General features: G+C 35.8%; 1 protein-coding gene across 7 annotated transcripts in view; it reads left to right on the top strand.

The window, feature by feature from the left end:
• NEK10 (NIMA related kinase 10) overlaps positions 1 to 14,967 on the top strand; it is a 116,107-nt gene that overhangs the window by 17,112 nt on the left and 84,028 nt on the right. For 5 of the 7 annotated variants that reach the window (XR_008747639.1, XM_055806950.1, XM_055806953.1 and 2 more), the window contains exons 11-22: positions 491 to 577; positions 2,062 to 2,286; positions 2,735 to 2,874; positions 4,504 to 4,565; positions 6,697 to 6,774; positions 9,687 to 9,751; positions 11,153 to 11,255; positions 11,362 to 11,490; positions 12,033 to 12,170; positions 13,521 to 13,566; positions 14,197 to 14,318; positions 14,510 to 14,612. Coding sequence is in view for 6 of the 7 variants with exons in the window: in XM_055806950.1 (XP_055662925.1) it covers positions 491 to 577; positions 2,062 to 2,286; positions 2,735 to 2,874; positions 4,504 to 4,565; positions 6,697 to 6,774; positions 9,687 to 9,751; positions 11,153 to 11,255; positions 11,362 to 11,490; positions 12,033 to 12,170; positions 13,521 to 13,566; positions 14,197 to 14,318; positions 14,510 to 14,612 (1,298 nt within the window). In the remaining variant the exon portion in view is untranslated. The remainder of the gene's footprint in view (positions 1 to 490; positions 578 to 2,061; positions 2,287 to 2,734; positions 2,875 to 4,503; positions 4,566 to 6,696; positions 6,775 to 9,686; positions 9,752 to 11,152; positions 11,256 to 11,361; positions 11,491 to 12,032; positions 12,171 to 13,520; positions 13,567 to 14,196; positions 14,319 to 14,509; positions 14,613 to 14,967) is intronic. The other 2 variants (XM_055806949.1, XM_055806951.1) reach the window with 2 other exon arrangements.

Below are 14,967 nucleotides of genomic sequence, written 5' to 3'. Positions count from 1 at the left end.
CACTTTTCCCAAATTTCTTTCATTCTATTTCAGTTTGGTTTTTTTTTTTTAATATCAGTATTAATTTAAATGATGTTATACGTATATTTTCAACTTCCATTTAACTTTTTTCACAGAATTAAGTGTCTTACATTTGGACTGGGCAAGAAAGTGGAGTATGTTACAAATATGGAAATTGTGGTTGATTCTAAAAATGTACCTAATTTGCTTAATTTCTAGTAAGAAACAAATTAAATACATTTGTGTATTTACTTTTATGTATTCATGTTTACTTTTTTTTTGTAATGGGAAAATTGGAAATTGTTGCACTGTCACTCTTGACCCAGCATATTTTTGTGGCTTTAAATATTTGTGTGCACAACATGATATTATTACTTAAGATTTGAGAAGAAAATAATTGGTCAAATGTGTAAGGAGGGAGGCTAAAGAGCAATGTGGTTTTTTCATATAATTTAACTTGATATAAATGCCAGGAATAATCAATTTGTAGTCCAGAATGTAGGGAGAAGATAAGTGAACTCACCATTGTTGAGAACTTGCTGGTGATATTACATGAATACGATTTGCTTTCTAAAAGGTGAGACTTTGCTTGTAGATCTATTGTGTTAAAATATATTTTGACTTTTTCATTTAGGGATGTGTTTTATTTAGAGGAAATAGATAATGTACCACTTTATATACTTGAAGTAAAGTTCTGACACCTATGTATTTTCAGTCAGATACTGACAGAGCAAAATCTTTTCTACTAGTTTTGTTGTAAGCTATTCTTCTACCTTCACTGATGGCCTATAGTGCAATGCAAATAAATTGCAATGTTACGTAACAGTGGTATCTGTTACGGTAACATTGCAATTGGATCGTATGAAAGTGATAGCAATTGCTTTTCTTGGTGCATCTCCTCTTTGTTCCTGGCAGACTTGAGTGGTTAGATGGAGAGCACACTGAACTGTGGTGGTTCCTGGGATGCCCAAAATAAACCAGTAAAAAACTGCAAGATATACAACTGTTGTAGTTTATGCCAGAGGCTGGGTCAGACCCCACATCCCTTCAATAAGAAAATCGTAAAGGTTCCTTCAGTTCTTTAAATGTCCTTTCATCTCAGCTAAAACTCCTACATAAGCATCGTATATCTGCATTTCAGTAAGAAACCAAAAGATTCTTAAATTTGATATTATGTCATTTTTCCTATTGCATTTTAAATACTGAAGAGATTTTTTTAAAAATGTCATGTTTAATTATTTCACACATGTAAATTATTTTATGTATAACTAAAGATAAAGAAATTGAATATACTAAAAATTTGTGTTTAGTTTCTGGATTTAAAATTATTTTGATTATCTGTAAACCAAAGTTTGTTATAAAAACTGGAATTTGAATGTAGACAGGAAGCTGATGAAGATCAGTGCTAGTTAAGAATAGTATTAAATTCAGGTATGAGTCTGAATTCATATGTTTCATGAAACATGTGCAGCTTTTTTTCTTCAAGTAGAAATGGAAATCCCTAGTTGTATTTTCTATGGAAAGTCCACCTTAATTGGGGTGAAGTTATTGAATATCTTGTATAAACCTTTTAAATGATATATCCAAACTAATTTTAAACATAATATTCAAACAATACTAGAGAAGAATCACTATTATTTGTGGAATTACTCTAATTCCACAGATGGGATTTACCAGTTCGTGCAGTCAGTGCTACTTGTAGTACTAATGCCATTAAAAAGAAAGTGGTACCACAGATGACTGCAGTCCCTATGGCCACCTCCATCCTGGCTGCGAATGCTTGGCTGCCTATACTGGCAGTGAAACTCAATGTAGTTATAATTTCATCCCTTGTAAGAATGTGCATCTCCTCCTTCTTTTCCTTTTTTTTTTTTTCCTTTTTTTAAATGATGACTTTAACCAGTTTACAGTGACTTTAAGCAATTTCCTTTAACTTCTTTTTTTTATAGGACATCTCTGCTTGTTCTTAAATGTTTGCTGTGTTTTTTCCCCTTTGCTGACTGACAATAGAAAGTAATGATGGAGTTATTATTAAAATTTCTTGCTGAATTTTTTTTTTAGGGTCACAGCAGAGTTGCTACGTCTCCTCTGTGCGGAGTCACAAGTTAAAGAGCAAGTAAAAATGTATGAAGGAGTTCCAGTCTTGCTCAGTTTGCTCCATTCTGATCATATCAAACTTCTATGGAGTATAGTTTGGATTCTGGTACAGGTTTGTGAAGATCCTGACACTAGTGTGGAAATCCGGATTTGGGGTGGAATCAAGCAGCTCCTTCATATATTACAAGGGTAGGTTTTTGGTCCTCAAGATTGTGGCAATTATATGAGACTGTTTCATATTTTAAAATGTATTTGACCAAGCCCTGTTTTATTAAATAGCATCTTTGGTTTTGTTCAGCTGTACGTGATGTCTGCAGAAATTGAAAGGCTATTTAGAACATAATGAATAAGTATTTTTTTTTCCAGCAATGCATATTTCATTTTTTATCTTAAGGTGGTTTTCATTTTTTCAGTGTATAAACTAAATAATGAATAAATACGTCATTACTGTCTGCTTAGTTTCCCTGTTAATCAGACACATATTCAGTGAGCTAGAATTGTGAATATAATTGATGAACACAGGAAAGGAATTTTCTGTTTAAAGGCTTGTTTGCTTTTTCAAAATTTCAGAAATGGTTAACAAAGATATGTTAAACTATTTTTTTACACTGCAATTCCAACTCCCCCCTGCCCCCAGGGAAAGAATTCTTGTTTCTGATCGGTCTTCAGTTGGAAGTTTATCTAGTGCAAATGCAGCAGGGAGAATCCATTGTCTTCATTTGTCAGATGGTTTGAGTCCTGATGAGATGCAAGAAAACACTTTTTCACTTCAAGCAGGTAGGTTAATAAGACCTAATCCTCTGTTATGTGTTTACTTACACTTGCGTTAAAAGGATTCAAAATATTTCCAGACTGAAGTTGTGAATTTTTATACCTGCTTTAGGGAGTAGGAATACCGAATCAACTGTGTTTATTTCTAAATGTGCAATACCAGCACATATTTTCAAAAAGCACACTTTTTTTCAGAAAGAAGCAAAGGAAAAAGTATTAAGTACATGGGAATCATACATATTTCTTCCACGTGTAAAAATTTCTCAAACATACATGTATTTTTTTTAAATTTTGCTTTTAGCCTGAGATTATTTTTCTTTGATCATATTTTCCCCTCTATTCAAATTTACTATGGTAGATCAATCATGAATTGATTATGATGGAACTCTTTCAAAGTGCTATTTTAAAGACTACCAGTCAGGTAAGGATTCCTCAGTAGTTATGGAGAGAATCCCTTTTAGAGATTTCTCAGTAACACATCGACTATCCATTCTGATCCTCCTTCTGGAGGATCATGTCTTTTTTTCCAGTGACTATAGAAGGACAATGCAAAATATCCTTACTAGGATTACATGACCCTTTACAGTATCTTCCTGAAAGCTGTATCATAATACATATGTGTTCTTGAATACTTCATCATGAATGTTACCTCTGAAGAGCTGGTAATGTGAAATCAATTGCAGTACCAAAAGCATTGCCAGCATGGAGCTTATTTCTGTGTTACTTCTGCCCTCCCTAAGGACTCCTGCAAAAGAGTAAGCAAAGAACTTACAGAGGTCTTTTTTAGTTCTGACTGAATACTTGTTTGTATTTCTAGCCTTCTGTATCGGGTGTAGGTGGCAGTGGTTTTTTAGCAGGGGGCCTGCAGGGGTGGCCTCTGTGTAAGGGATTGCTCAGTGCTGCACACAGCTGGTTCCAGCTGGCTCCACAACAGAGATCCAGTGCTGGCCAAAGCTATGCCCATCAGCAAAGTCAGTGGTGCATCTGTGAAAACACAGTTAAAAAAAGGCAAAACTGCTGAGTTGAACAGAGGAGAGGGGAAAAAAGCCCCACAACACAGGGTAAGAAACAGCAGTGCAAACAGCAAGGTCAGAGAAGAAGGAGAGGGAGAATGTGCTTTAGGCACCAGAGCAGAGATTCCCTTGCAGCCTGTGAGAGACACCTCAGTGGAGCAGGTATTCATGCTGCAGCATGTGTAGAGGACCCACACCGGAGCAGGGGAAAAGTGTGAGGGGAAAGGAGCAGCGGAGTGGAACTCTTATGTACTGACTGTAACCCTCATCTACCAGATCCAGGCAGAGGAGTTGGGAGGGAATGAGTGAAGATGAGTCTGGGGTGAAAAAATGGTTGAGGTGGGGAGAAGGTGTGTTTTAATTGTTTCCCTTTGGATTTTTGTTATCAAATTTATTTAAATTGGCAATAAATTAGATTAATTTTTCCAAAGTCAAGTCTGTTGGTGAGCAATCTCCCTGTCCTGACCTATGAGTTTTTCCATCCTATTTTCTCCCTCTGTCCTGTTAGGGAGGGGAAGTGAATGAGCAGCTGGATGGCCCTTAGCTAAGGTTAACCCACCACGCTATCTGAATATATTTATGGATCTGACCCTAAATGTTTGCATCTGAATTTTGATTCTAGCTTGTTGTGCTGCAATTACTGAACTGGTGCTCAATGAGACTAATGCTTACCAAGTTGTACAGGTAGGAAGACTTTATTTAGTTACATAAGGCGTTATAATTTTACTTTATTGTTCCTGTTTGTCACCATCATTTAATTAAAAAAACAAAATGCATTTGAAAGAGATTGGAAAATATGTGTTTCTATTATTTCAGCATGTTTGTTTCTTTATACATTTACACACAGAGACATTGACACAAAAATATCAGCATACATATGTAGTTGTCTGGGAGTGTAAACTGCTTTATTCAGACAAGCTTCATTTTGGTTGGCATCTCTTGCCATATTCAAAATAGGATAGTAAATAAGAGTAATCATGAAATTAACTTAGAAATACAGAACCTGAATTTCATGAAGTTTATTAAAACAAACTGTACACCTTAATACTGGCATGCTGTTGTTTCACAAACAATTTTCTCTTTTCCTCAGAGTTCGTTATTTCTAAGATAACTTCCTGGCATCCCATCCCCAGGATTGTGTTTCTAAAATGCATTTTTAAATGTAATATTTAAATCAGCTAGAATCAATGTTTCTGAAAACCATTCTTAAAATTCCAGACACAGTTAGCTACACAAATGTTTAGGATATTAATACCAGCTAAAAGCTGTAGCCAGCTCTTATACTTTGAATTTTAAGTCAGTCATCAAAGCCTTCAAGTTAGCTTAAAGCCCAATCAGAGGTATTTCTAGAGGGACTGAGAGAACAGAGAGTGTTAAATTTTACTGGGAAAGAATTGTGTGTGTTTCAAAACTATTGGTTAAGAGGAAAGGAATGGAAGTAAGTCTAGAAGAAGTTACTTTTTATGCATCTTAAGCACTAAAATGGTCAATAAGCAATGCTGATTTAGACAACTTTTTATCCAAACAATGTAACTGCAGACATTTTAGGCTGAGTCTGGTTTCATCAAAATAAAATACCGCATATTTAAATTAGATATATTTTGAAAACAGTGTAACTTTTGGAGGACCTGGGAAATGATAGGATGGTTCTAATGTACTGCAGTACTTTAGCAGTGCATGATAACTGTGGTTATCAGTAAGTTGCTTAAAAATTGATGGGATGATGTGTAGGCTGGGAAAAGGTGTTTCAGACTTCTTCCCCCACTCATCCTGTTAAAGGACCATGACCTCTCCCTTTGTTAAAACACCAGCTAATGTTCCCCTTTCAGATCAGGACACAGCTTTAAGCATGTTCATTTCAGCTGGAGTTTTGCCCTACAACAGCCTCTTTCATTTTAAATCCTACTTCCTCTGTGCTGATACAGTTTTGAGATTTGCTTGGTGAACAAGATGAAGGAAATCAGGTTTAAAACAGACAGAAGAAGATTTGCAGCTCTTTCAGTTATGTGCTGAGAAAGTCAATCTAAGTGACCTCTAAAGGTTTATCTCATTCAGTGGTAAAAGTCTTGGTTCAGGCAGCTGAGAACCATTTGATTCTGCTGTAGCTGCCCTCTACCTGTCCATCCTGTGTCCTTGTCTCAACAGTAGCAGTCTGCAGCCAGTCTGCTAGCAGGCCAGAATGTGTTTATGACTAAGACTTTATCTCAACCCTACCTTCATGAACAGTTTAAGAAAACATGTCAGGAACTGCAGCAGAGCCTCTGCAGAACTGGCACATACTCCCTGCAACTCTGCTGGAGAGTAGTCTCCAACAGGAAGCATGTCAAGTAACTGGGAGCAGTAGTGGAACTAAATCTACCAGAGTCCATCTATCAAACCAATATGATGGATACATTAGGTTACATAAAAATGGAAACTGAAACACAGTATGATTTTCACAAAATACTGCTGATGGCACAGATATACTTCTCAGGCTATCACTTCTGGTGTTGCTCTAGTTTATATTTATTGCGATTGGATTTTTGATTCCTGACAATTTATAATAGCCACATGGTGACAGGGGATCTGTTGCTGCCATTTCACCTTTAGAGATTGAAGCATTGCTTTAGTATCTGTTTGCAAGCTCTTTGTGGTATCAGTTTAAATATAACAATGATTTAATTCATATGTACATTTAAGTCATTTGAGCTTATAATTTAGGTGTGCAGTAGGATGTTAAGAACTTGTCAGTTGGTATTAGCTTCTGATTTATCTGAACAATGGATTTTATTTGTGGTTTCTGTGCAAAGGAGTGCTAATCTTTCTCTGTTTCCAGGCAAATGGAATATATACAATAGCCAAGCTGATTTTACCAAACAGTGAAAGGAATGATGAAAAAGCTAATTTATTACAGGTAAGTCCCTTTATTATCGTTGTGCATAGAAAGCCCAAACAGTCTTAAGATTTTTTTTTGATTTTGAAGTTTATTTGAAAATGCAGTAAAAAAATATTACTTATAAGGGGGAAAAAACCCCACCAGAACAAAATGAGGAATAACAAACGGCTCAGGAACTAAAAGTTAAATAATGACTCTATTTCTGGTATTCTGTTCTGGTCTACTTTGTTTCTGGCACCTCATACAGTGTAAAGGAAAGTGAATATTTTTCTTGTGATAATCTTTCCTCCACTTTTTCAGGCTGCCCAGCATCACATCTTCTTTTTAGTGCCTTGGTCTTCATTGAAATTCACTATAGATTTGAGACTGTACTAATATCTGCTTTTTTCTGGAGCATCTTACTGTGGCTGTTAAAATACAGGAAAACATCACATGAAGTAGAGCAAATCTAAATGTAGGATAAATGTAGAGCTAATAAGCGTAGAATGACTCTTGGTTTTGCATGTTAATACCCCCATAAATATACTGGTTTCAGTCAACTTAGGCTAAAAGTTATCAGAGCAATTATCTGGTAGCTGTTCTCTAGAATCTATGAAATAGTGTTGACGTCTCTAAGCTGTAGGAGAGTAGTGCTTTGGGGTTCAGGGATGAACCTGCTGCTGCTGCGCAGGTTACTTATGTGGGCAAGTGTGAGGAGGTCCTTAGCACAGGTGAATGCAGTCAGGATCCTGCCCCTCACCTGGTCTTTGTTCTGGTATAACCCTGCACTAAAATGGCTACATAGCTATTCGATTATCAAATCAGGTAGACATGCCTGGATAGTGAGAGAAGGCATTTCCATAAAACAAGAAATAATTTATTGTAATATCATCTTTCTCATTGCAGTTCTTCTAGATTAAGGTTGGAGTGCAGATTCAGTGCATTAGGTACCTTTTTTCAGCAGCAAGGTTTTAAAGTGTGCTTCAGTTAAAATCAGCTTAAGGATGAGAGAAATAAAAATCTTCCTGGAAGTATATGAAACTAACATGGAGCCTGATAAACCTGGAGCATATGCTCAGTACAGTTGCCTCATACAACTGCAAGAAGCTTAATTTATGCCCACCAAGATTTTAGATTCCAGCAGAATGCATTGGAAATAACTCACAGGAGATACTAGGCAACTGTAGTTGGGTTAAACACGAAGCCATATGAATTAATAATGGACTTAATGATCACATATGAAAACTAAATCTGTTTGAGGCAAACAATAAGAAGCATATTTTTTATGAACCCTTGTTCAGATTCTCACACTGCTATCTGTATTGCTTTTATCATTGTTACTGCTATGCAATACAGTTGCAGCCACTGGAATACCCTTTTTGAATTTCATAGGCATTTTTCTTAGAATTCCTGCAATGCTGATCTGATTTCTTTACTGCTTCATTGACTGTGTTTTCAATAAATAAATTTTCACCTTCATTCTACCATACTACCTTAGTGATCTTACACCATTACTTCAAGGGTGGCAGTGATATCAATCATTTATTCTGCATACGTACCATACATAAAAATCGTCATGCCTTAACTGAAGCATATCACAAATGTTAAATATTAATCTCACAACGCTAATGTCAGAAAGACAAGTATTATTTCAATTTAAAATATCTATTATCTCATTACTAATTTATTGTCATGTCTCTTCATTGATGGACTTTCTACAGCAAAATATATGTATAGTCTGTAAAATGAAAAACTTTCAAGGTAGCAGCTATGGCTCAGCTCATCTGGGTTATTTTATACAGCTAAGTTGTAACTGATTCTCAGTGGAATGTTAGACAAGGTAACACACCATCCTTCTGTGATGGAGAGTTTACTTTGGACTAAAAAGAAACATTGTAAAAGAGACCACTTCTTAGCATTAACATATGTTCCTTTTCACTAAAATTTCAAGTATTCTGCTTCTCTCAAAAGTAGCATTTGGCCTTTATTTCCTTAATTTAATTAATTTTCTTTATATTGAAATAAATTTTTTTTTTTTGTAACATGGGGATAACATGCAGTTATCACTAAAACACCTTTGTTGTTGTCTAAGTAGGAAGTACCATACTGGACTGTAGTAGTGGTTTAGTCATTGATGCAATAAAGTAATTATTAATTATGTAAAAAGCATTTACTATTTGCATTGTTTCAGATATCAGTGCCTTATTTCCCCTTGGCTTACTTTATACAGTCATCTTTTGTCAGCCGTATATGTGCCATATTGTTGGCTCTTGATAAACAGAATTAAATATGAGCTGCATAAAAGCATACATGCCTGCTACCTGAGAGTAGCTGTTGTAAAAATAAGCTTTCTTCAGTAGAGATCAGATAGAAATTGAGGTACATAAAGATAGAAACTGAGGTACATAAAGATCTCTGTAAATATAATGAACCTAGCATTAAAAAAAAATAATGTTGACCGTTCTCTCTTTTTCATTTTTTTTTTGGTCTTCTGTTAGAACTTACGGTGTTTCGCATGACATTTTTTACAAGAAGTTGCAAAATATGGCATCATTACAAAACCACTGATTACATTTACCTTTTTCACCATTGGAGAAGAGAACAGGTCTCAAGCCTTAAGCTATCTGCCAAAAAAAAAAAAAAAAAAAAAAAAAAAAAAAAAAAGAGGAGATTAAAACTCAGATGTTCCTCAGTGTGCTATAGCTATAGTCACGCACCTTTTTTTTCTTACTTTTTTTTCCCCCTCAGATGGCCCTGTCAACTTTTAAAATACAAAAGGAAATTAACATGTTTTTACTGTCTTCATTATCAGGTTAATAACATAATCTGTCTAGTCATTTAAGTACAAAGTTGACCAATGTGTAAAGTCAAGAGGAATACTTGATGTTTATCAGTGGCTTTTCCATTTGTGTATAAATAAATGTCTCATTAAGGTTTTTTTCCTGCTGTAGTGCTATGCTTTCAGAGCCCTGAGATTTCTCTTCAGTATGGAAAGAAATCGCCATATCTTTAAAAGGTATGTTAACAAAATGTTTTGTGAAACGCCTTTGGGACAGCTTGCAGAAGTTGTCACTCCAATCAGAAAGTCATGTGTTTAAATGTCATTTATTTTCAACAAGAAGAAATAGTAATGAGCAATTTCTGTCCTCTCCCACAGCTACAGATAGCCATTCCTGCATTGCATCAGTGGCAGCCTACAAGATTTAGACATTCAGTGTGGGGACTTCTGTTGTATGCATACCAGAGAAACTAGTTCTGTAGGGGCTTCTTCCTCCCCCATGAATCAATGTTTTAAATTGTTAGGGACAAATTTAATACTGTTGGAGATAAACCATACTTTTATCCTGAGGATTAGCAGATGCAAGTTACAGCCCCGGATAGTAGCAAGTAACTGGGAGCAGTAAATTTTTTCTCTGAGCCCTCCACTCCTTCACATGGGAATGACTTTGCATCAAGCTGGTTTACTTAGGAGTGTTGCTGAAAGGTTTGAATCAATAAGGAGATAATGTCTTTCATCAATTATCGATTTTTTTTCTAGTAAGGTGACAGTTTCACCAGGTTAGCTATAAAGGTGTGAAACCTAGCAGTTTGATTTGTGGGATTAGGATAGTAATCGTGCTGCCTAGGAGGTCTGCCTGTCAGTACTGTTTCTGTATGATTTTATTCTGTATCAAATTACTAGAATTCTAAATATAACTTTAGTGCTATTTTACTTTTAAAAAGTGGATTTTGTACTAAAAGGGCCCTAGTCTGTAATGAATGTTCATGGTTGGTGTCAAGTTTTTAAAGTAAGTGCTAAATCTGAACTAATGTGCTGCCTTTCGTATTTTTCTAGATGCCTTAATTTTCTGTATTTCTACTTCTGCCAGAACTTTAAAAAGAAACAAAGCTTCAATTAGGCATGTCACTAATCAAATATTGCCTACTGTGTGTTAGCTTTTGCTTTTCTCAGTCCTTTTTATCTTTAGACTAGACTTTGTGGTCAAAAATTCTAAGACCTGTGTCATGATTCTTTAAATGCAGACAAATACTAACCCTATCACTTAATGCGTTATGAGAAGGAGCTCAGATAAAGTGATAACAGGCACAATATAAAGTATTATAAGAAAAATATAGGAAAATCTGGAAACTCAGGAGGTGTTGACTTTAAAGAGGCTTATACATGTTTGGAGAACTGGCATTTATATGGCATTAATACCCAACTAATGGAAGCTGAAGTCTGACTTTTCAAATGTTTTTTAACTCTTATGTATGTAATGTTAGAAGGTTAATATCTGAATAGATTGTAAAGAATCAGTGTATTATTTGGAAGGTTCTAAAGTAAGTTGTAGTAATAAATATTGAAAAGTCTCTGCTGTGGATTAGTAGCTATTGTGTGCACTGTTTCTAAAATATACCAAAACTTAAACCTTTGTAGACTTTTCCCTACTGATTTATTTGAAATCTTCATTGATATTGGACATTATGTGCGTGATATCAGTGCTTATGAAAAGCTGGTGTCAAAGCTAAATTTATTAAAGGTAAGTGAAAATCTTCATAGCTTTGAGAAGCTGTATTGTTTTCAAATTCTTAGCATAAGAAAGGCATGAAATATGTTTATTTATTTGGCATTTAATTTATAACCAGGAGGATGAATTGAAACAAATTGCTGAAAGTATTGAAAGCATGAATCAGAATAAGGCACCTACAAAACATATAGGCAATTACGCAATTTTAGAGCACCTTGGCAGTGGAGCTTTTGGAAGCGTATATAAGGTAAACTTCACTTTTGGTATTATTTTACAGGTTTGAGGGGAAGATTCATGAAGGATGTCTAATACCTCTTGTAGGCACTACTGTTCTTTGACTTTCAGTAGGGGAATGCAGGTGTGAAAAGGCCTTTATGGATCTGGGCTTGTTGTTAGTATTTGCTGTGACTTTGTTTGTCCCCTCTTGTGTTTATCAGATAGAACAGTGTATCCCTCAGGTTTCCTACTTTTACTTTATTTGAATTCTTTTCCACAAACATCATTTCTGTCTATTGCAAATGTTAATGAATCTGTGTAAAACCAGAAATCAAGTATGCTTTATCTGAAAATCAACACTGGGCACAGATAATGTTACTTCAAAGACTGGCAAGTTCAGCAGTGTACTGCTAAGGTGTATTGTGGGGCTCCAGTTTTTTATCACATCATACACAGAAAAAGCTATTATTGTAACTTCTGCAAGACAGGTTTGGACTCTGATTACTAATCTGGTAGCCATAATAATATCCTTTCTATCCCCATCCTATATAAAGTGTTTTGTCTTTTTCATAGGTTAGAAAGCATAATGGACAAAATCTCCTGGCAATGAAAGAAGTCAATTTACACAATCCAGCATTTGGAAAGGACAAAAAAGACAGAGACAGCAGTGTAAAGAATATTGTCTCTGAATTAACCATCATCAAAGAGCAGGTGTGTCTCATGGACTCCAGTTTCATGTGTGCGCGTTCTGCTGTTAGCATTATTAACTGTGAGTTCTCATGTGGAAATCTACCTTGCAGAAAAGGGCCTGGGGGCACTGGTCAGCAGCCCTCTGAACACGAGCCAGCAGTGTGCCCAAGTGGCCAAGAAGGCCAACAGCACCCTGGCTAGTATCAGAAATAGTGTGGCCAGCAGGACAAGGGAAGAAATTGTCCCCCTGTACTCAGCACTGGTGAGGCTGCATCTCAAATACTGCGTTCGGTTGTGGGCCTCTCACTACAAGAAAGACACTGAGGTTCTGGAGCATGTCCAAAGAACAGCAACGAAGCTGGTGAAGGGTCTAGAGAACACGTCTTGTGAGGATTGGCTGAGGGAACTGGGATTGTTTAGCCTGGAGAAAAGGAGGCTGAGGGGAGACCTTATTGTGCTCTACAACTACCCGAAAGGAGGCTGTAGGTGAGGTGGGTGTCAAGTCTCTTTTCCCAGATAACGAGTGATAGGATGAGAGGAATCAGCTTCAAGTTGTGCCAGGGTAGGTTTAGATCTGGTAGTAGGAAACATTTCTTCACTGACAGGGTTGTCAAGCCCTGGAAGAGGCTGCCCAGGGGAGTGATTGAGTCACCATAACTGGAGGTGTTTGAAAGATGTGCAGATGTGACACTTAGGGACATGTTATAGTAGGACTTGGCAGTGGCAGGTTTATGCTTGGGCTCGATGATCTTAAAGGTCTTTTCCAGCCTAAATGATTCTATGATTCTAGGTAGCAGGGCTTCCAGCTGCTGTTATTATTTTTCTCTGATCTGTACAATATTGACCCCTTTTACCTGAATGTTGCCAATATTGAAACTGTTCTTACTGTAGTGTTAGCAGCAGTGCGAATGCTTGTTACTAAAGATTCTTTCTGTGTTGGCAGTATTTGAACTTTTTTTCAGGGATTCTGTAAATTAAGATTTTAATAGAAAACTGAGGAGTCTTTGTGTCATTTAATGCATACTTGGGTTTAAAATACAGTGAGAAGAAAACCTTTTTTGTAACTGAAAATTAAAAACCTGACTGATCAGTAGTGTTCTTAGGCTGAGAAAGCCCTTCAAACTTCATTTACTCTCTTTCAGTTATTAAAGGGAGAGGGGATAGGAATCACATTGTATATTCCTCCTGGTTGCTCTAGTAATGTGCAACATTTCTCTGTGTTTGCTGTAGCAGTGAAGGTGTACTGCACTGCACTTCATAAGTTTGTGGAATTCTTGTGGAATCCTTCCTTTCAGTGTGCAGCTAAACATTATAAATGCTGTGCCATCAGTTTAATTATTCTAAACATCTACATTTCTTTCCTCATTGTAGCTTTATCATCCAAATGTTGTACGATATCATAGAACCTTCTTGGAAAGTAAGTATAAACACAGAGAATTACCACATTTTACATAATGCAGAAATAGAAATGTACAATAAAACCACTTACAGCTTGGAAGCAGTGTGTCAAATTTGAGCAATAAATGGTTAAGATTTTCTTCAAGGACTGCTACAGTTCAGACAGGCTTGTGTTACTTCAAAATTGAAGAAATGGTGAGAAATAATGCTTATCTTCGTTCATCTAGTAGTAAAACTAGATGTAATATAAACATGTAGACAGCATCATTCTCATCCTATAGAATTAAAGATCCAAAATTTATAACTGGAATGCTAAACGGAGAAAAACTACAGTGACTAGTAGAATGCATGATATAGATTGCTCAGCCATATTGTCTTAATTTTCTTTTTTATAAAGAGTTAGCTACATACACCAGCCTGCTGAATGATTATCAGGCAGTGAATTCCTTATAGCTGCTGTGATATAAATTGAGGAAAAAATGGAATAACAAGGAGTAGAACTGATTAAAATGTATTTGTCTGTACAAACACATTTTTAAGAAGTAAAAAAATTAACAGCTTTTAAAATATATTTTAATCTCAAATACTCTATTTTCAAATGCCTTCTGTATAAATGTAATCTTCTGTTCATTCATTTTCTTTTATGCAGATGATAGATTGTACATAGTCATGGAGCTCATAGAGGGAGTGCCACTGGGAGAACACTTCCACTCTTTGAAAGAAAAGCAGCAACAGTTTACAGAAGAGAGAATATGGCGAATATTTATCCAGGTAAGGGCCTCCATTCTTTTTGTTTCCAGAACTTTCCTGCATGTAGCAGCATTTATGTTTGTCAGGCTAATAAATGACAAAGTAATGCTTATTATATCAGGCACTAATATCAGATATTAATTTAATTTTATGTGCTTTTATTTAGGTTGTAATTAAGAATCTTTGTAAAGCTCTTTTTGTTTGTTTTTAAGCTTTGCCTAGCTCTTCGTTATTTGCATAAAGAGAAAAGGATTGTTCACCGAGATCTCACTCCCAACAATGTCATGCTGGGGGATAAAGACAAAGTTACAATTAGTAAGTAGAACTACTTTACTTGAAGAGAATTTCCCATGATGTATGTGAGTAGAAATTCTTTACTGAAACTCTCAGAAGGTTTCAGATTCCTGGACATTGGTCACCATACTTATAAGCTAGTAAATTACGGCATTATTATGCTTTTGTGTAAAATAATTGCTAATGCAAGTTTTGTGATCATTGCCACCAGGTGTCATCATCCATGACTATATTTTTTGAAGCTATGTATGTCAGATAACATGGAGGAGATGGTTTAGCCCTAGAAAAATTAAATTAGTTATTCTTCAAGGCCTGTTTTTCTTTAAATTGGCAATAATATAGAGAGAACCAGATTAGATAACAAGTGCTAATGAAC

The sequence above is a fragment of the Falco peregrinus genome, chromosome 5, assembly GCF_023634155.1.
Source record: "Falco peregrinus isolate bFalPer1 chromosome 5, bFalPer1.pri, whole genome shotgun sequence".
In the NCBI taxonomy this organism is placed as follows: Eukaryota; Metazoa; Chordata; class Aves; order Falconiformes; family Falconidae; genus Falco; species Falco peregrinus.
Note: the sequence above shows the minus strand (reverse complement) of the source record. Positions and strands in the feature narration are given on the sequence as shown.